Source organism: Nothobranchius furzeri, chromosome 16 (assembly GCF_043380555.1).
Source record: "Nothobranchius furzeri strain GRZ-AD chromosome 16, NfurGRZ-RIMD1, whole genome shotgun sequence".
NCBI classification, from domain to species: domain Eukaryota; kingdom Metazoa; phylum Chordata; class Actinopteri; order Cyprinodontiformes; family Nothobranchiidae; genus Nothobranchius; species Nothobranchius furzeri.
Window position 1 is genome coordinate 38,893,841 of NC_091756.1, and position 20,391 is coordinate 38,914,231.

The 20,391-nt window shown below is 39.5% G+C and overlaps 1 protein-coding gene across 4 annotated transcripts in view; it reads right to left on the reverse strand.

The window, feature by feature from the left end:
* Positions 1–20,391, reverse strand: part of LOC107387855 (zinc finger protein 385C) — a 79,696-nt gene that overhangs the window by 41,613 nt on the left and 17,692 nt on the right. For 3 of the 4 annotated variants that reach the window (XM_015963082.3, XM_015963081.3, XM_070545426.1), the window contains one exon: positions 8,511–8,789. The exons of the other annotated variant lie outside the window; for it this stretch is intronic. In XM_015963082.3, coding sequence (XP_015818568.1) covers positions 8,511–8,789 — 279 coding nt within the window. The remainder of the gene's footprint in view (positions 1–8,510; positions 8,790–20,391) is intronic. 4 annotated transcript variants of the gene reach the window in all.

Consider the following 20,391-nt stretch of genomic DNA (forward strand, 5'->3'; position numbering starts at 1 on the left):
CTAACTGCTTTCATCGTATTTTTATCTTGTTTGTTTTTATCTTACCTGTTTTCTGTGATGTAAAGCTGATTATGTGTCTGTTGCTGCTGCTTCTTGGCCAGATTATCGTAAATGAAAATGAGTTCTCAATCGACTCATCTGGTTTGATAAAGGTTAAATAAATAAAAAATTTAAGAGCACTCCTTCTGGTGATTCCCTGGTTTTAACGCTCATGTGGATAATGGCAGTGAGACCTGGAGGGGTGTGGTTGGGAGGAACATCCCCATGATCTGAATCTGAGTGGTGTTTTGCTATTGGATTTCTGTGCAGGTATAAAGGTGTCCATATGTGCTCTTGACACCAGGACACTTTTGGCCCGTGGGATTCCAGGGGCAGCTGATGGGTATCGGCAGTCCAAATAGAATGTGGCTCAGGGGGTCGTTGAGACCAAAATCCGGGCGTGGTAGAAGTTTGTAGAGACCATGGAACAAAACTTCTGTAGGGCTTTGAGATGATTCTGGTCCACCATCCAGCACCTCAGGAGGGGAAAGCAGTGTGCTACCAATACCGTTTATAGTGGGGACGATGTGCTGCTGATCTTGACCCGGGACTTCGAGGATTGGTGGGCGGAATACTTTGAAGACCTCCTAAATCCCACCGGCACGTCTTCCAGTGAGGAAGCGGAGTCCGGGGACTTTGGCTTGGACTCTCCAATCTCTGGGGCTGAGATCACTAAGGTGATCAGAAAACTCCTCGGTGTAAAGTCTCTAAGGGTGGATGAGATCCGCCTGGACTTCCTTAGGGCTCTGGATGTTGTGGGGCTGTATTGGCTGACGCAGCGCTACAATATCACATGGACATCAGATGCATTTCCACTGGATTGGCAAACTAGGGTGGTGGTCCCATGGTGTATTCCAAATATAGGGGGATCACACTCCTGAGCCTCCCTGGTAAGGTCTATTCAGGGGTTCTGGAGAGGAGAGTCCATCAGATTGTTGAACACTGGATTTAGGCTATGAGGTTTTCATCCTGGCCATGGAACACTGGTCCAGCTCTATACTCTTAGGGGGGTCCTGGAGGGTGCGTGAGAGTTTGCCCAACCAGTCTACGTGTTTTGTGGATTTGGAGAAGACGTTTGACCACGTTCCTCTGGAGGCCCTGTGGGGGGTCCTCCGGGAGTATGGGGTACCATGCCCTCTGTTCCTGAATGACCGGTGTCAGAGCTTGGATCGCATTGCCGGAAGTAAGTCGGGCTTGTTCCTAGTGAGAGTTGGACTCAGTCAAGGATGCCCTTTGTGACCGACTCTGATCATAACTTTTATGGACAGGATTTTTTGGAGCAGCCAAGATGTTGAGGGGATCTGTTATGGTGGCCTGAGGATCAGGTCTCGGCTTTTGCAGATGATGTGGTCCTGTGGCTTCATCAGACCGTGATTTCTCCTGTTCGCTGGTGTTGATCTGCACAGGGGCTCTGTTTGAGAAAATCTGAGATTCTTCCATCAACAACAGGAGGTTTTATTTGAAAATGACGAAAAGCCTAATATCCTATTTCAGAGGGAAAATTGTTATAAATGGTGGAAAAATAGTTCTAGGTCACCTCTCTGGAAGACAGTATTTCATGTTGGATTCATAATGTGTTTGCTAAATCTTACACAATAAGACTTGATCTGAGACTTGGTGCTTTAAACATGTATGTTGTTGTGGGTTAGTAGTGAGTTAATGCCCATTTATCCGTGTTCAAAGATGTTTGTGTATTTCTAACTGGTAGAGTTGTTCACATTACTTTAACCCTGATTCTATTTCAGGGAGCCTCTCTTCTAGAAGCCACGGAATACAATAATAAAGATTAGGATCAACATAAAATCACAGGTGGATAAATAGATGAGGAAATGTCAGCTGATGACGGATGAACACAAATGTAAGCTTCAGTCTCAGCATCTCTTTCCCTTTAACCAATCCACACACACATACGCACACACCATAACCTGAAAAACCGTGACCCTGATTTGAAAGGGCTCCTAAGCTGTCCTGTACTTTCAAAAGTGAAAAGTTATTTCCTCTGCTCTCTTTTCAAAAGGACCCCAGTGAGAACAGTCTATTAAAATCTCTTTTCATTTGAGCAATCACTTCACAAGGCTGGAAAAAAAGAGAAGATGGTTCAGCTGTTGGAAGGGAATAGAGGGAGCAAGTGCTATTAGACTGGTTTCATTGCTGCACAGTCTGAATTACACTAACAGTCATCTTAATTGACTTGGCATGTCTTCGTTTTCTCCTCTCTGCTGTGAAATGAGCGTCAGAGACAATGTCTTCCTGAGAAAAATGTGTGCAAACTTCCTGCAAAATGGTCTGTGTGATGCTAAATTCCTGTTTATTATGAAAAAGAAATCCTAACACTGACAATACTGTAAAGGTTTATATTTATTTATGAAAGCCACAAACGCACCATAGCACATTAAGTAAGACAAATGTGATCATTTGATGTAGAATTTTTACAATTCATGCTTTCAGTTTGCAGAAATCTTACTGTTTTGGTAAAATTTTCCTGTGATTTTTTTTCTTCTCCAAATTTAGAATTGGTCTAATACTAAACAATAATGAATTTAATAATGTAAAAAACAATATAAAAATGTTCTCAACAAGGAAAAAAAATCCAATACTGGTTTATTATGAAATCAGTCAATCAATCAATTAATCAATGCATTTTAGTCATATAGCACCTTTCACAACAACACTGTCAAAACAAGGATGAGATATAAGACCATCATAAAACAGAAAAAAGCAACTAGAGATAAAATAAATCATAAAAGCAGTAAGAGACGAAGATCACTTTTAATATCCTTTTTATGTCATGTCTTGTGTCCCTGTTCTCTCCAGTTCTTGTTTCTCCCTTCTAGGTGTCCTTGTCCTCCCTGTCCCTTCCATACCCCACCTCCCAAGTCTCTGGTCCCCTCATTTATCATTCAGCTTTTAACTCTTTTTATTTGGTTCATGCATTATCTTTAGTCATTCCCTGTTCATGGTTTAGTTTATTCTCCCAGCCTTTTTAGTTCAGTTGTAGTTATGCTTTCTGTTTTGTGTTCCATTCCCTTAGTCTAGTCTTATGTTTAACTTTTGCCTTTAGTTACCTGTTGGTGTATTTCAGCATTTAGTTCTACGTTACTGTTCCTTATTGTTTATCTGTTCAGTTTTAGCCCTCTAGTGTTTTGTACTGCCTCCCATCCCTCAGCTTAACCAGTCGCACCTGTAGGTCATTGTAATCAGTAATCATCACACCTGTTCCCTGTCTTCACGCACTTCCTCAGCAGTATTTAAACCCAGTTATGTCCACAGCTCCTTGTGTTAGTGTCATCGTCCATGTGTGTAATGTTAGCTGCTCCTGCTCCACAGCTCAAAATATGTTTTTGGAGTTTCAAACCTACCTGAGTACCTCCTGGATTTGCTGCATTTGGGTCCTACAGCATCTACAAATTTCATGACATTTTAATTTCTTACCCTAGAAATGAACATTGAAAGATGTCACTATACGAAAGTTGATCATGGATTATCTACATTTTGGAGCCTTTTATGTTATGTTGTCATTCACACATGAGAAATGCCCCAAACCCATTTTTGGCTGCATACATTTTTCTGTAGAATTCAAACTTAAAAATAAGAAGCATACGTCACATCCACAGAATGATTTCCTCTCTGACAAAGTGTTAAATAAGAATGATGATCAGTAAAGGCTATTATCGGACACAGAAAATGTCAATAACATTCTGCTGATGAGAAAATAAGGTTAATGGGAGGGATTTTAATCATTGGATATAAAACTAATCTCATTTGATATGTTGGTCTGGAACAGCTAAATATGTTTGGAAAGCCAACATCAATAGACAATGTCATGAATCAACGCAAAAAAAAAAAGCCATTTTATTGGCCAGTTGTTCATTAGAGACTATTTATTTTCCAAATGCAGATTGATCAAGCTAGTCAGTGCTGCAGAGTGACACAGGTGGTGCTGAGTGAAGCTGATTAATGGCCCTTCCAACAAAACAGGTGTGCAGAAAATACTTGGAAAATTTCATTTGGAAAAAATAAATGCATTCTCAAGTTTGACACCTCCTATTGATCTGCAGATGCACAGATGTAAAAAAACCTAAATTTCTTTTTATCAATAAAATGTTTTCAGTTTTGTCATTTTTGTTACTGTAACTGAATCTTATTTTCTCATTTTACCTTGTACTGAGAAGGCAAACTCGTTTGTATTGGCAGGGGAGCACTAAAAGAAGGAAACATGTTTCCTCTGCAGAATGAGTGCGTAGAAATAACGTTTTCATTTAACTGAGCAAATGAACTTGAATTGAAACTGTGGCATCAAGGAGGATAACAGTCAGAGACAAAGCAGCAGAGAATTTTTTCATGTAAACAAATACTGCACTTATGACAGGTTTAATGGAATAGAAGAGATGATCTGACAGATGTTACAGACGTAAAGGAGATGAGCTTTCTTTCAACAGTACAAGGTTCAAAACCAGCTTGAGACTGAAGGAACATACTATACTTTTGACAGATAGTACAAAAGAGAAATGGTATGCAGCCCTGGAGTAAAACATAATTTTCTCATGTTTAAGGTCAGAGCAGTGACTGGTATTAAACTGGTTGTTTTTCAATCAGGGTTGGCAAGTACTGACATGTTGTTTTCTGTTAATAAATTGAGCTGATTTAGCAAACAAGTTCACACTAATTGTTGCTAACATTTCTGCGTGGGATCTTTTATTTTCGGCCGACATTTCCACCAGATAGAGATAGAAGTCATGACTGTCTTAGCAACTCCACAACATGGCAGAACTCCTTCAGCCTTGTGTTATTTGTGGAAATAAAACATCAACTTTGTATTTTTTACCCAAGGAAGAAGAGCTGAGGAAGAAATGGTTGGAATTACTCTTTAGAAGCCTGAATGCCATTTTTCCTAACTGAATGCAGCTCAACTCGGCTCAGCTTGTACATGGTGAGCACGCTCGTCATGTTGGGGGAGGGGCATTTGCGGCACCTGTGAGTGCGAGGTGATCTGTAGGTCACACAAAACTACACAGCACAACAATGGCAGACGTGGTGGTGATGTTGAACATTCTTCTCAATTGCCGGTTTGTTTTCTGGCTCTTAACTTGGAGGTGAGGCAGCAGGTGGAAAACTCTGGAGCAACCAGTGACACAACCCCATAGCCAATTAGTGACCAACGACGCATTTTCAGACCAAGTCAGTTTGCTTGGAACCATATTGAAGCAGGTACTTCAAAATTCAATGGCAAACATGGGCTATTCAACTGAACCGAGCCAAATCAAGTCCTTCTGAGTAGGGCTGTTGGAACAAGGACATCCGAGTTTTGTTGCTGTTAGCCAATCAAAGGCAAGACTCTAGTATATCATGAATAATAATGAGTAAGACTCAGAAGCCTCTTTGAGAGAACAATGCCACTAATTTGTCACAACGCCGAGGTAGCACCAGGGAGCCTTAGGTCATTTATAAGTGGCCAGATCTTGACAAGTGGGGGAGTAGAGGGAGGTGGAGTGTACAGTCAGTAAAGGCGGCTCTCTCTTTCCATGCCTCCAACATGCCTCCATCTAAAAGGCTAGGTTATCCAGAGTTATCTCTGTGGTTATGCTGCTATAGGCTTAGACTGCTGGAGGACACACTGACCACTTTCCACACTCTTCTACTTTCTTCTACAATTTCTCTCTTAATGGTATTATTTCCTGCCATTTCAGCTGTTAACTTTATTTTTTCTCAAAGGGTTTTTCTCCTAAGTAGAAGCTGCAGTAGTGTTCTGCTGAATTGTGGTGGCCTCATGGTGGGGGCCATCACTTAAACACTGCTGCTAACCACTTAAACATTCTCCCTTTCCTGATATTAACATTTTACTCTCTTTGACATGGAATGTGCTACTACTAGTCCACCTTTTGAATTAATTATAGATTCACTCAGACAAAGATAAAGTTTATCTCTTACTAAATAGAATATTTACTAAGGAATCGCAATGTAGCCATAGAAACACTACTTGGTATATGTTGTGTGTGTGTGTGTGTGTGTGTGTGTGTGTGTGTGTGTGTGTGTGTGTGTGTGTGTGTGTGTGTGCGCGTGTGCTTGTAAACAGCTTGTTTCTTTAACGGAGAAACTCCGAGATCGTGCACACGTGAGTTGGGGTGTTGGGTGCATGTGCTATCAATCTCTGCCTAAGTGCCATTCAATCAGTTTGCCAGGTGATGTCCCCTTTGACCCCCCTTAGGTGCATTCTCCAAAAAAGAAGTGCGGATGGACTAAGACTCTGATAGGGGGGTGACTAACACTTTAAAGATCCTTGAAAGATTGCATTTGCGGTTACTTGTTTATAAAAACAGATCTGAGATCAGTGGTCTGTGTTGATGAACTGTCTCCTTACACTGTGATCCTCTACAGAGATAAGCAGGAGAATAAAACATTCATTGTTCTGTGTGCGCACAAAGCAGTACAAGTGATAATGCTGCTGGAATTCATATTTGTATCCTCAGCAGCAGTACTGCAGGTGCTCTCCACGCCCAAAATGTGCGTAAGCCAGGTCCTTAGTCAACTTAAAGTTGCGCACATTTTTCTGCTACATTTTCTTTTATAAATTCCAAAGTTTGCTTGGAAAGTTGCTTACGCAGTTTTACGACCCTGTTTTGTGCGTAAGCAAGCTTTATAAATGTGGCTCCAGCACTGGAACCTCTATCTGGGATTAAAGTTCTCCCTTCAAACTCTTTCTAAAGGTTTTTCTGAGTTATAAAAGTTACTGATCACCTTTTTCATTGCAATGGAAAAATCTGTCATTCTCCTCCTCTCCTGAACGCCTGATGGCTTTAAACTCACACAACTTTCACTCAACAAAAATAAACTTAAATGTTGACACCAACTGCTTCATACACTTTCAAGGCTCTGTAAAAGTGACAGTGTGCGTTTTTCCTGGTGATGGGGGGCAGTACAAACCTAAATCATTGCAAGCAAGTAGTAGTTTTGTGTTTGAGTGAGACCTTACAAACGGAGGGCCGAAAGGGTCAAAAATCCCTGGGAGCGCAACCTCCAGCAAAATGACAAGCACATCAGATTCCCTTTCATTACTGGTAACAAGTAAAGAGGTAAATGTTTAAAATCAACAAGGTTTATGATTGGAGAAAGTTTTGTAACCTTTTGTTACAAATCAGTAAATTCATTTTGCCCTCACGGGTTTCCATAGCAGGAATTAATGGTGTCTAATATGGCATTGCCCAGAGACTTAGGGGTGTTTCTCAATGTCAAGGAACCTTGCCTTGACGTCTTGGTCCCACCTGGTTGCCTAGGAGATACGTCATCAGGAACTGCCATGGCGTGTTCCAGGGTTCATGTTCTACTGAAGCGTCTGTTCTCCATTTGTTAGCCGTTTAGCTAGCTGACAAGGATACATGAGAGGTGTCATGTAGCCTGGCCTTTGTCAAAAAATTCCCAAAATACAGCACAGTATTTTCAAAAGGATGGTGACTCAGGAGCCAGCAGCTACTTCGGGGGCAAATTTCCTGTTTAAATGCAGATCAACTAATTGTAGTTATCGGGCTGATATTTGAAATGTTTTTTAGATCCAAAGCGGTTATCTATGGTTGGTTAGTTGCTTAGTAAAAGGCTTGTTATACATTTATATTGAAACTTGAACATATAAAATATAACTTTACCTCACGTGACGTGACCGCCGCGCTGACGTGAAAAATGTCTGTTCCTTTTAACTGTTTTATTTGACCAAAGGACAGTGTCCTCAAAAGCAAGTCACCTTGACATTGGGAAACACTTCCATGTATTTTAGACCCAAGTATTATAGTTATATATTACAAAGCCACCAGTATTTTTCAAAAAGTGTGCATCATTTAATTCAGTTTCAACAATGTTTTGAAGGATATTTTCAGAAATTAATGGTAAAAATTATGCATTGTCTCTTTAAAGAGCAACTAAACCCCCAAATTACATTTTTTACTTATAAACTGTATAAATGGGTCTTTACAAATGCAATCTTTCTGTTTCTGTGCCTCTTTGGACATGTTTGTGTAAACTTAATTAAATCTAGAATCTAGGTCTAAAACATCTTAGTGCTGCCCCCTGTGGGTTGAACTGTGGGGACTGCATTTTAAATTTGTTACTGACTGGGGCTGGTACAATTTCACGTCATCGGAACAGTCTCCTCCCACTCCTCCTCTCTCCCAGGATGGAAACTCCCCACACTTTGCCATGCCACTCCGTGCCTCCTTGCAATGCCCACTTTCATAGCATTTTTTAAATCTTGACTAAGGGTGGAGTTATGTTTTTTTGATGGTGCTCTTTAAGCAGTGAGAAAAATGACAGCAGTTATGTGGCATGACATAAAGCTTTAATCACAACTCTACCTCGTCAACCTATTTTTAATTAACGCATAATAATCCTTATTTTGCCACTGCAGTCCAACCATAAATAAATACATTCAGAAGCACATCTATGTATTTAACAAGACCTAAAACCCAAAAGCTGATGCCTCCTACCTGCACTAACAGCCTTGGCCAGTCGGCGCAGCCTCCTCTGATGGGTCTTCCCTCTGTAGTGGATCTGTGCCTGGGCGCTCGAGTTCAGCTTCATGTTGCACACCTGGCACATTGTGGCACTACTGCTGCTGCCCTGCCGCCGCTCCCGTTTGGCCTTAAGTCCTGTCCTGACCTTCCTTACACCCTCCTCCTCCTTTTCCTCTCCCTCCTCATTCTGTCTCTTTGCAGTTTTGGGAGGAATGTTGTTGTCGACCCACTCCTCCTTTGGACACCTCATTTCTGAAGAGAAATAAAACATTTTATTAAACAGAAAATAAAAGTAGTGGTGTTGATGTTGCTAAAGCATCCACAGGGGGGCAACAGAGCAGCGTGAATTTATTTGGGGAAGAGGAGGTTTTTTCCCCCCCCCATCTTAGTCAAACTGCAATTTAATTCTATTTTACAAGAAAACAAAGAGCACCTTTCCACGTATTTATACATCCTTTAATCAGTGTCAGCGTACACAATCATGTCTAGATGCATCTTTGACAGCCAGTTAAGGCCTAGACAAGAGTTTATTGTTCCAACATGTCTGCATTTATCTGATAATAAAATCTGATTCCCGGGTTACACCAAGCAACATGTTTTTTTTCCTGAAAGCACACAGCTTCAATACCTGCAATGGCTGAGCAATTATGGCGCCCTGACAGCAGAAATCAAGCTGCAGCTAAACACACGCTGGGCTGCCGATGTAGAAATGTCATCCAAAATCTGAGCGAATTCTTTGTTTTGCTTCTGTTCATATGATAATAGAATCAATTAAGTACTCATGTTGTTAGACATTTTATCACCCCCATGTCGGAACAGACCCCAGCGCCAACCAGAAACCATCATCGGTAAAACGTTAGCTGGGAGGAAAATTCAACTTGACAAGATGAAAGCGGAATGAAAATGTGTTTGTTGGAATTCATCAGCCTCCAACCAGCAAAATAGACTTCAAAGCTGCAGCCCATTATCACAATTACCTGAATAAAAACCTCACAGTCTGGTGGGTGGGGGTAAAAGCCATGCTGCTAACAAGGACTAAAACACAAAATAACCTCAATGTGTAATATTAAAAATATAAAAATAAAATCTAACATATGTAAAGAAACATTTTCAAATGAATTATTCGATAAACACATTTTATTGTCATTATTAATGAGCAAATACAGATGAATATTATAACAAGATGTGTTTGGTAAGTCTTTTTCCTCCCCAAAATCCAAATCAGATCTTGAATTTTTAAAGAAATAAATGATTTCTCTCTCAACAGACACCTGCCATCTAGTTTGACTAATGTGATGAATTCAGTGTCTCTAGGCCTGACAGCAGCTGTTCAGTCATTCCTGCTGTTATTTAGGTGAGTCTACAGTTTTAAAATATTTTATTGCTAATTTCTTAGAATGTTTTCCACAGAAAGTTTCCCCAAACTACATTAAATTAACAAAAGCCTGCATGAGGTGATTCCTTTACACAGTCGCTCCAAACTAACCAGTGTTTTCCTTTGAGGGTGTTGTTGCAAAATTAACAGAAATAAACCATTTTTGGGGGAATTTAAACACAGAAAGATAATTTAGAATGAAATTATTAAAAATGTTTCTAGCAGATGTGGCAGAATGGGCCCTAGGCACTATTGCAGGACAGCAGCAGCTGCACCTTAAAACACCGTTTGCACAAAGAACAACACATTTTGATTTAAATGATCGTGTGTTGCTACAGGCAATGAGCACTTGTAACCAACCTCTCCGGCAGCAGATGCTTAACACTCTCAGTAACTCAGTCACCAGTGAGCATCAAAATTCATGTTGGACTCAGTGAAAACTAAAACATGAGTTGAGATTATTTTATTTTCTTCATGAATAATAGGCATCACTTAGGTTAAAGCAGCACCACTAAACTGCAGGAATGGCACTAGAAGAAGAGTAAACGTCTACAGAGAGCTAATTTCCTACAATAATGGAGTCAAAATGAAAACTATATATGTCATAACTGAAAAATGTAAAATAGTCACATTCATTGCAACTGCTCCAAACTTATTTTTTAATGAGAAAAATGTTTAAAAACAAGACTTTTCCTTTCTTAAAAATAATTTCTTGCAGTGTTACATAATCCACGACCTCTAAATCTGCCAGAACAAAGCAGCTGCATGTAATCCTGTGGGAAATATAACAGTATCATTGATGATTATTTATCCTAAAACAAAACCTGAATGTATACCAGCAGGCAGCAGCTGACATTTCTATTTGAAGTTGAGCAGTGTTCAGATGTTTGTGTTTGCTGATATTTATTACGCTGCTCTAATACCATCAGTCAGTGTGTAAACTCCACAGCTCACGCAACTGCTTCATTCACAGCTCTTCATGTGGTCCGCTGGAGCTGGCACCAGCAGCACTAATAGAAACAACTTTTAACAGGTTGCCTGCTGGCCAGCAGCTGCCGCCGCTTCAGTCAGACCTCTGTTGCCTGCCTGGCAGTAAACCAGTCCTCTGCTGCGCACCAAATGGATGAAGTGAACGACGCCTGACAGAACAAGCTGTGGCCCCTGCAGCTGTGACTGTACAGCAAAAACTTTCACATTATGTTAACGCAGCTTTTAGTACATTAACTTCTGGGGAGGATACTTGTGTCCTTCGGGGTTTCATGCACATAAAAACCTTAAAAATGATCATTTAGCAACATGTAGCAACAACGTGCATATTTTACCGAAAACAGCGAGGGAAAATATTCTCCATTTTAGTATCTAACAAAACTGAAATTCACAACGGACTGAGAATGGACTGGTTTTAATCACTATAATTAACCCAGCTGTTGTGATTTGCAAACATAAGCGTGCACACACTAGTTTTACTTCAGTGACAGAAATTACAGCAAATGTTTACAAATTCTGCCTCTGCTTGTGAACACGAAGGTTGAATTTAAAATTCTGAATAATGATTCCTCTGTACGTTTAAAGTTGGAACTCAAAATATTAGCTGACCACTAAAGAAAGGCCTAATTGAACACAGTCCAATCAAGGTTTAAATATTAGACTTTAGCTGTTTAGATTATTCCACGCCACAGGTGAAACTGGAAAAATGAGAATATGATGCAAAAGACTGTTTATGTCTGTAAATCATCTTAGACTAAGAGACCATCTAAATGCTCAGGAACCCTTTACAGGTGTTCTGGGTTCATTAGCTGATTTGAGTGTGACACATTGAGTCTAGAATATTGAATCTTTTCACAATATTCTAATAGTCTGAGAATTTGAATGTGGGATTTTCATCAGCTGTAAACATAATCATCACATTATAACAAATAAAGGCTTGAGATATCCGACTTTGCATGTAATTAATCTATCTCACATATTAATTTCCCCTTTTAAGATGAATAAATTAACTTTTGCACCATATCCTAATTTTTTAAGTTTCACCTGCACTTTCTATACAAAGTTGGTATTATAATAAATTATATAAAACATATAAAAATATTCTAAGCTTGCTTTAAAGAATAAGAAGGTATTTATTTACAGACTGAAATAAACTACAGATGCGCTGTTGTTCATAATCCTCCTCTGATAATTATTTGTTATTCCTTTATTTCACCAGGTGAAAGACTCAGTTGACTCACTGAGATGTCAGATCTCATTTAAAGTCGCAGTACACAAAGCAGGTCTTTAGCCATTCTACCACCACAGTTGTTATGGATAGTTGAAGCATCTGCATCAGTGTTTATGTCAAATGAGAATTTATTTTCACCTGAGCAACTTAGTATTAGAAGCGACCTGTTTCCGGAACATTTCTTCAGATTTGTGTGAAACACAGTAAAGCAGCATGAGCACAGCAAAATCTCTGATCTCTTTAACAGTTTTATGTAAGTCCAACAAAACACCAACCAGTTTATCTATGAACACGTTATCTGTTGTCCTTTTAATAGTCGAACTATCTGGCCTCAGGAGCTCTTCACATACCAGCACTCATCATCCTGTCTGTTGCTCTGAGATGAGTAAAGACACAGAAGCCAAAGCCTCTCTTATTATGAACACATGAGTTCTGGTGGATTTAACACAGTGGGTTCACTGAATCAGTCATGATCGCATCGGAGGTGATTGGATCAGAGCATCCCTATATATAAACCATTCATGACATTTTCCCTGGAGCTATTGTTTGAGTCATCAGGTAAAATATGTGACAACTCTTAGTGTCATAGGTCATTTAAATAATCTCTTACATTCAAATTCAATTCAATTCAAAAATACTTTATTAATCCCAGAGGGAAATTGATTACATATACCATCCTGTACTACCATGGCTTCACTGCTAATTTTCATCCCTTTCTAGTTTTTTTTTTTTGGTGAGTTTTGAGGTTGGATGGAGACTCAAGTGACAGCAGTGGTCATAGTCCAGCCAGGTGAGCTGGCAGGTTGCTATAAAGCTGCCAAGCTGTTCAGCTAGTTTCCCTCAAGCTGCTCCCACCATCTGTATGATGTGCATCCTGCCTTGAGTTGCTCTTCTCTGGATGGAAGGAACAGGAAACTTGTTTATCTTGTTTTGACAAATGAGAGTTTAGGGAAGAAAAGCTTTGGCAGAGAAAAGAGCAGCTTCAAACTGTGCTATGAAGCAATAAAACAAATATGTAAAATCCCTGTCCTATACTTTCCCACTGGGCTGGTGTATAGCTTTACACCTCTCTAAATATAGCCGCCTAATTCCTGTACAGTGCCTCTGTTAAACTCTGAAGGGAAGGTGGCAATGCTTTTTGTTCCTAAACCACTGACTTTATCCATCTGTCTCTACACAACCAAAGCCTGCTGAATCCATAATGAATCACAGAACTACAAGGCAAACTCTGAATATTTTTCAGGGAACTACGTAAGTCCTATATTTAGCCTGGTCTTTGAGAATTAAGACAGAAGAAATCCTACACCTCTCCAGCCTATAAATCCTCCTGATCCTCTGAACATTTACACCTCGTTCTAAGCCGCCCGCCATCAAGGAAACTTCCTGGAAAAGGCATGTTTAATCCAGATGTGTTAAAAAGGTGGACCAAGCCCATTAGCTTCATGTAGGCGAGGCTGCTGTGAACGGGATGTTTTGTCAGTCATCTGCTCTTTTAAACATGACATTAAACCCGACCCTGATGCCAGGACTCCTCTTTACAGCACCTGTCAGCACTGTTCCATTACATCAACAACAGACAGCAGATAAAGAACCCAGCCTGGAATGGAAAAACCCAAAGATGACAGGAAATATGACCAACAATTTGATGTTTTTAAAATGTGAAAACACATTTGCAAAGTGATGGGAGAAGATCCTTGAGGGATATCACAGTTAACCCACAGAGACTGAGGCACACACCTCACACACATTAACTTATCATCACCAAATGATTTTTTAGGCAGTTGACACAGAATAAATACTGAACCAACACATAACCGATTGACTACAGTTACAGAGGTGTTGCTAGGCAACCCTGCCCATCCTCTGTGAAAATGACTGAACAATTTCAACACAAAGTGCAGGTCAATTATACTGTAATTTGTGCAGATACAGAAAAAAATGGCCAAAAGCCCCTTAATGTTGCATACTGCACAAAGAAACACAAAATGTCACGTCTGAGAAGCAAAGGAAATATTTTTTAGCAGATTTAGTTTGTGTTATTAAAATGACATAAATTTAGTTTTATGACAATTTGAAGAATTTCTCAATATTTATTTATTTGGTAATTTTGCTGCATTTGCTTAGAAATGCAGCAAAATTAACAAATATTTAAAAAAAATGTCCAGTTTTAATTTTTTTAAACCAAAATCTAGTTTACAATTGTTTACAAGCATCTCATTTTCAGCCTCCTGTTTATTTGAGATATCTTTGTTTAAACAAGAATGATATTTTATTGCCTTTCTGCTTCATCATATCTGCTCAGCTGTTCTCAGTGAGATAAATAATAAAAAAAAACTGTCTACTTATTTTGCAACAACACTGAAGAGAGAATGATGCAGAGAAGGAAGTAGAGCAGGAAAGGTCTGTAAAGCAACAAAAACAATGCCATTTTGTCAATTTACAACTATCATCAAAAAGCACAACTGGGGTATAGGTTTGCATGATGTTAAAATGTGGGACACTGTAATAACTGCTATAAACACACAAACATCAAAATGCTCACACCACTAAGTTTATAATCTAAAATGCAGCCCTATTATGATGAAAAATGAATGCCACTTTATGAAAAGAAATACAGATATAATTCTTATGTACCCAAAGTTTGGTGTATCTCCTTGGAAGTGCTAGAAGTAAACAAAAGACAATTTAATTCAACTGAGAGCACTTCTAAAATAAAACGTAAAAATACCAAAAAACTAGTGATGCACCAATCTGATATTTTTGGGCCGATACCGACATCTGATATTGAGATGATAACCAATATTTGCCAATACCGATATGCTGACATTAATGCTTCTAAAATCAGCTGATTTTGTATAGAATTAAATTATTAAAGCTGCATTTATGTTATTATGTACACACAACACACACATTTACGGTTCTGAGATGATTTTATTCACTGTTCACATGACCATTGGCAGTTTTACCATTAGGCATAGGTCGGCGGCCGCCTTGGGCCCCCTTATGTTGGGGGCCCCCAGTCCTGACTGTTGGCACCCTCTGTTAATGCCACAATGGACTATTCCTTTAAGACGCCAATGCACAAACAGGAAGTGATTGGTAGTCATTCCAGTCCAATCCAGTTGGTGGCGGTAATGCACCAAATTGTTGTTTGCCAAGTGTCATAAGGCCACAAATAATAATAATAAGAGAAAGCAGAAAAGGAAGAAGAAGAGAGGTGGGAGCGTTCATAACAAACTCGAAGCAGTAGTCAAAACATTAAGCATGAAATTGAGTTATCCTAGTGGCTCCAATAAGAGAAAGAGGCAGTTCAAAAAAGATTTTATCTTCACTTCCAAAAGTGACATCGTTTTTCTATGTAAATATCAAAAGGAAGAAGAAAAGGAAAGACAGTGGAAAATGTTTAAAGGGAGGAAAACATAGACCAAAAGGGAAAATAGAAGGAAAAAAAGGCAAAAGCACAGGAGCACTGACAGAGCAGAGCAAATATTGAAGGCACTCAAAGGGCGAGAAAGACAGGAAAAAAAGAGGAGGACTAATAAAAGGGGAAAATAACTCATGTCAGAAGAGGGTAAAGTTTCGCAAATCCAGTTAAAAATAAGATTGTCAAAAATTTAGTGTAAGGGGGCCCCATGTCTGTGTTTGCCTTGGGCCCCCAAATTGTTAAATCCGCCACTGCGCATGACTAAACAATTACACATCCCCCTCACTCTCTGAAACAGGCAAACAAATGGAGACGAGATAGAAAAAATATCGGTTGGTAATATCAGCCCGGTTTTATTTATCGAGCAGATACCGATATGTTAAAAAAATGACTGATATCGGCCAATACCAATATTGATGCCGACATATTGTCCATCCCTACAAAAAACCCTTTTGAACTTTCTATGACAAACACAATTTAGTAAACTTACCTTAAAATGTAGGATATCTGGTCCAGATCACAGCATTGTTCTGTGATCTGTGCTGATAAAATGACCATCTAAAGAAAATCTGAAGTATTTATTGAGGTTTGATATACAGATAGGTTTGGGGCAAAAATGAGTCTTGATCAGTGCCTCTACTGAAAATCACAAAGACAAGTTGTATCAGATATTAGTCAGAAATGACTCATTATGGGGCATTTAAAATAAAAATGACAACATTTCTTTACTCAGAAAGATTCTGGAAGAGATGCATGGCTCACCTGAGGGGCTCAGAGATAAATAGATGATCTGACCTGAGACATTCATGACTCACTACACATTAACACACATGAAGGTACACTCTGTATATGAAGGTCTATGTTGCAACAGATGCAAATCCTCAGTACAAATAGTGTCTTTTTGTTTGTCAGACCACTAGACAAGGTCAAGTACAAATGTACCACTAATATAATGCGGTGATTCACTATGTTAAGTAAGTGAGTGGGGGCGGTTTAAATGGTGCATATATTTAGTCTCTGCACTTGGAAATGTACTGGATGTCTGCAACTTAAGATCACCTTTAGGCTGAGGGGAAAAGAAGCAGCTAGTCTAAATGTAAAAAGACAATCTATGGACTTTTTTTTTTTAGAAAAGATAACACAATCAACTTAAATAACAAAATTCATTTGGAAAACTTATTTTTATTAGGTTCGCGCAAATTTGGTTTTCTGGTTATGACTTTGAATTAAACTACAAAAAATGCAATTTCATCCCACGTAGTCCTCTTCTGAACTTCAGTGACCAATCAGAATCATGGAACATTTCTCAGTCAATCTGCTGCTCTCCGTGTGCATGAACGGAATAAATTACATGCACATTAGTGACTGCATGTTTTAATGGGTGATGGAAATAGGATTTACTCTCTGAATAAATTCAGCTGGGATCAAGGATAGAAAATAAGAAATAAAGCAAACATTTAAACCATTAAAAAAACACAAACTCCCATCTCACCCTCCTCATCCTTGTACTCTGCCTGACCCAGATCAGTAACTGGCTGTCCAGCAACTTTCTTGTCTTAAATGCTAACAAGACAGAGACCCTGATTGCTGCACCCCCAGAACTTCAGCCAAAAATCGAGCAAGAAATTGCCTCTTTTTGCCCATCAGCCAAGGCAAACATTAGAAACCTAGGAGTTATTTTTGATCCAGCTTTACGTTTAGACTCACACGTCAAAACCATCTCCCGTTCTTGTTTCTTTCAACTGAGAAACATTTCAAAAGTCCGTAAACTGGTTTCTACTGCAGATCTGGAAAAAATAATCCATGCCTTTGTGTCATCACGCTTAGACTACTGTAACACTCTTTTTACTGGTCTCAGCAAAACCTCCCTCTCACGCCTTCAAGCCATTCAAAATGCAGCAGCCAGACTACTAACCAAATCCAGCAGACGAGCTCACATCACCCCAGTTTTACAGTCCCTCCACTGGCTCCTGGTAGAATATAGAATACAGTTTAAAGTTTTAGTCCTGACCTATAGAGCTCTTAACAACCAGGCTCCAAGCTACCCAACTGACCTTTTATCCCCACACACCACCTCTCGGAACCTTAGATCCACATCTGAAAACCTCCTGGCTGTTCCTCGAACCAGACTGAAAACCAAAGGGGACAGGGCCTTTCAGACTATTGCACCCAGACTTTGGAACAGTCTACCTTCTAATCTCCGTCTCTCTAACACTGTAGAGGACTTTAAAAATCATCTAAAAACTCACCTTTTCATCCAGGCGTTCCCTCCCTAAATGTTTCAAAAAGATGGCTTTGTTCGGGTTCACACCTTCACTTTGTTTATACTCATGATTTAATTTTCTATTTTATCACTGCTATTGTTTTTTCTGATGTTTGTATTGGTTAGAGGTATTTGCCCTGATCTTTATCACAGCGCTTTGTGATTTTTATCTGTGAAAGGCGCTATATAAATAAACTTTTACTTACTTACTTTTACTTACTTACTTACTCATCCTTTCTAGCTCGGGTCCTCTACCAGAGGCCCGGGAGCTTGAGGGTTCTGCGGAGATTTAAGGGACATAGTGTCACCTCTATCTGCAGCAAAACATATTTTAATGTATAAAGCTGACTCAGACTATAAGGCAAACTAGACAAAACATATAAATATCAGTAGAAATATTGGCAGTAAAAGATGGGATACATTCATAGTACCATAGGTACCAACATAGAAACATGCTCCTCTGAGGGAGTTTGGCAGGAGTCCCAACAAATGTCTCCTCTGATTTGACATCATCTTGTAAACATCACACACACACACACACACACACACACACACACACACACACACACACACACACACACACACGCACGCACGCACGCACGCACGCACGCACACACACACACAGAGCTCCATGTAGCAAGAGATAAGCTCCATTGTTAAACAAAGAGGCAGAGCAGCTCTTTAATTAGACTGCTGGTTTGTGTCTGCAGATACACACACACACACACACACACACACACACACACACACACACACACACACACACACACACACACACACACACACACACACACACACACACACACACACACACACACACACACACCAATCAGAGGACACCATGTTAACTTATGTTAATTTTCAAATGAGCTAATAATAATTATTATTATTACAACCCGCTAAAGCCAATCCTTTACCTTAGAAGTAACGAGTCTCAGATGATACTAAACATTTTACTGCACACTAAGATTATTACAAGAGTTTTTTCAGACATATGTGAATCACTTGTTTTTAAGGTGTTAAAAAGACAAATGCACAGTGAAGTGGTAAGTTTCGCTTTTGGTTGTATTAAGCGGACACTAAAGGGTGCTAACAGCAAGCCAAAATGGCCTAGTCTCCCTTTAAACGTTTCAACTCAAAAATCAGTTTTTACAGTGGATATGGCATACAGAGGTGGACAAAAAGAAAAAGTTTTGATACCTTCAAAAATACTGCACATCCTTCTCTGCTGTATTTCTACAGTGGCCCATGTCATCCCTGACAGTGACTCAGACTAATGTTCTGCCCTCTAAGTAGCTTATTGTTAGCCTCCATGGTGACCGCTTTGTAACAGTCTCATTTGTAAGCTGCTCTGGAGAAAAGTGTCTGCCAAACACATTAGCATGAACAAAGCTTCAAATGTTGTGATTTCTCATGTGACTAGACAAATAAAACTCATTACTTCTACGTGTTTATTTTCTTTAAAAAAAGATCAAGAATAGTGAACAATGTATATATAAAAAACTAACCCCAGCTTTCTACTGGATGTGTAAGCAGTGCATAACAAAATACACACGTACCAGGAGCTACCTGCACCGAGAGCGCTTTGGAACCCTAACCTCCATCACAGGAGAAGACCAGGTGCATTTTCAGGCAGTTCACACCATAACAAGTGAGAACAAAGATGGCAGCATGTATCTAAAAAGTTTGTGGATTTTTCTGTTGTAGTGATCTGTAGTTTGTATATTTATACACTGTAATTAGATCTAAATATTATAATCAGAAGTGGTTGTTTTTATCATCAGGGAGTTTACTGAAACACTCTGTATTGACTGAGAGACAAGAAAAGAGAGAGTTGGGATCGTTTAAGAATCTTTAATTTCTATAATTATAAATTCTTACAATCTACCAGGACTAACTCCGTGATGGATGCATATGGATTTGGATGTTTCGTGTTGGTGTGTGTGTGTGTGTGTGTGTGGTTCAGAATCTCTAGGCTGACGTAGGCGGATCTGGTTGTTATGACTACAAATCACGAGGCTTCAGAAGCTGATGACATGAGCAGCCATTTTGCCATAACTACGTACCGCCTGGAGCCTTCCGTGTTAGATCATGAAATGCCAGGTCTTCGGACCTTCAGATGTACTGGAGCTGGTAGAACAGCGGTCACAGCACGACAAAGCCCGTCGGCGGATCGACTCCCAGTAGTAGCGGCAGGCGTCAGCGAGTTCAGCCAGGTTCTCTACATAATTGGCGAGCCAGCCAGGAGAAGCGTTTTTCTTCTGTTCTTCTTCTTCTTCTTCTGGAATGTAAACATTCTGAAACCAGCACCCGACCTTGGCGATCCCTACATGTTGTTACTGTGTAAAGGGGCAGCTGTTAAGGGCAGACAATTATGATATTCATAACGCTACACTGTTCTGTTTACCTTGGCTACAGCAGTTTCACAGGTAGTGACATACTTTTTATTTATTTATTTATTTTTTTTTACAAATTAAGAAACTGAACATCTGCACATGACTTATTTATAAAGTGTCCAGATGTTTTACCAGATGTTAAAACACAAAATGTTTTACACTGATTTTGTGTTTGACT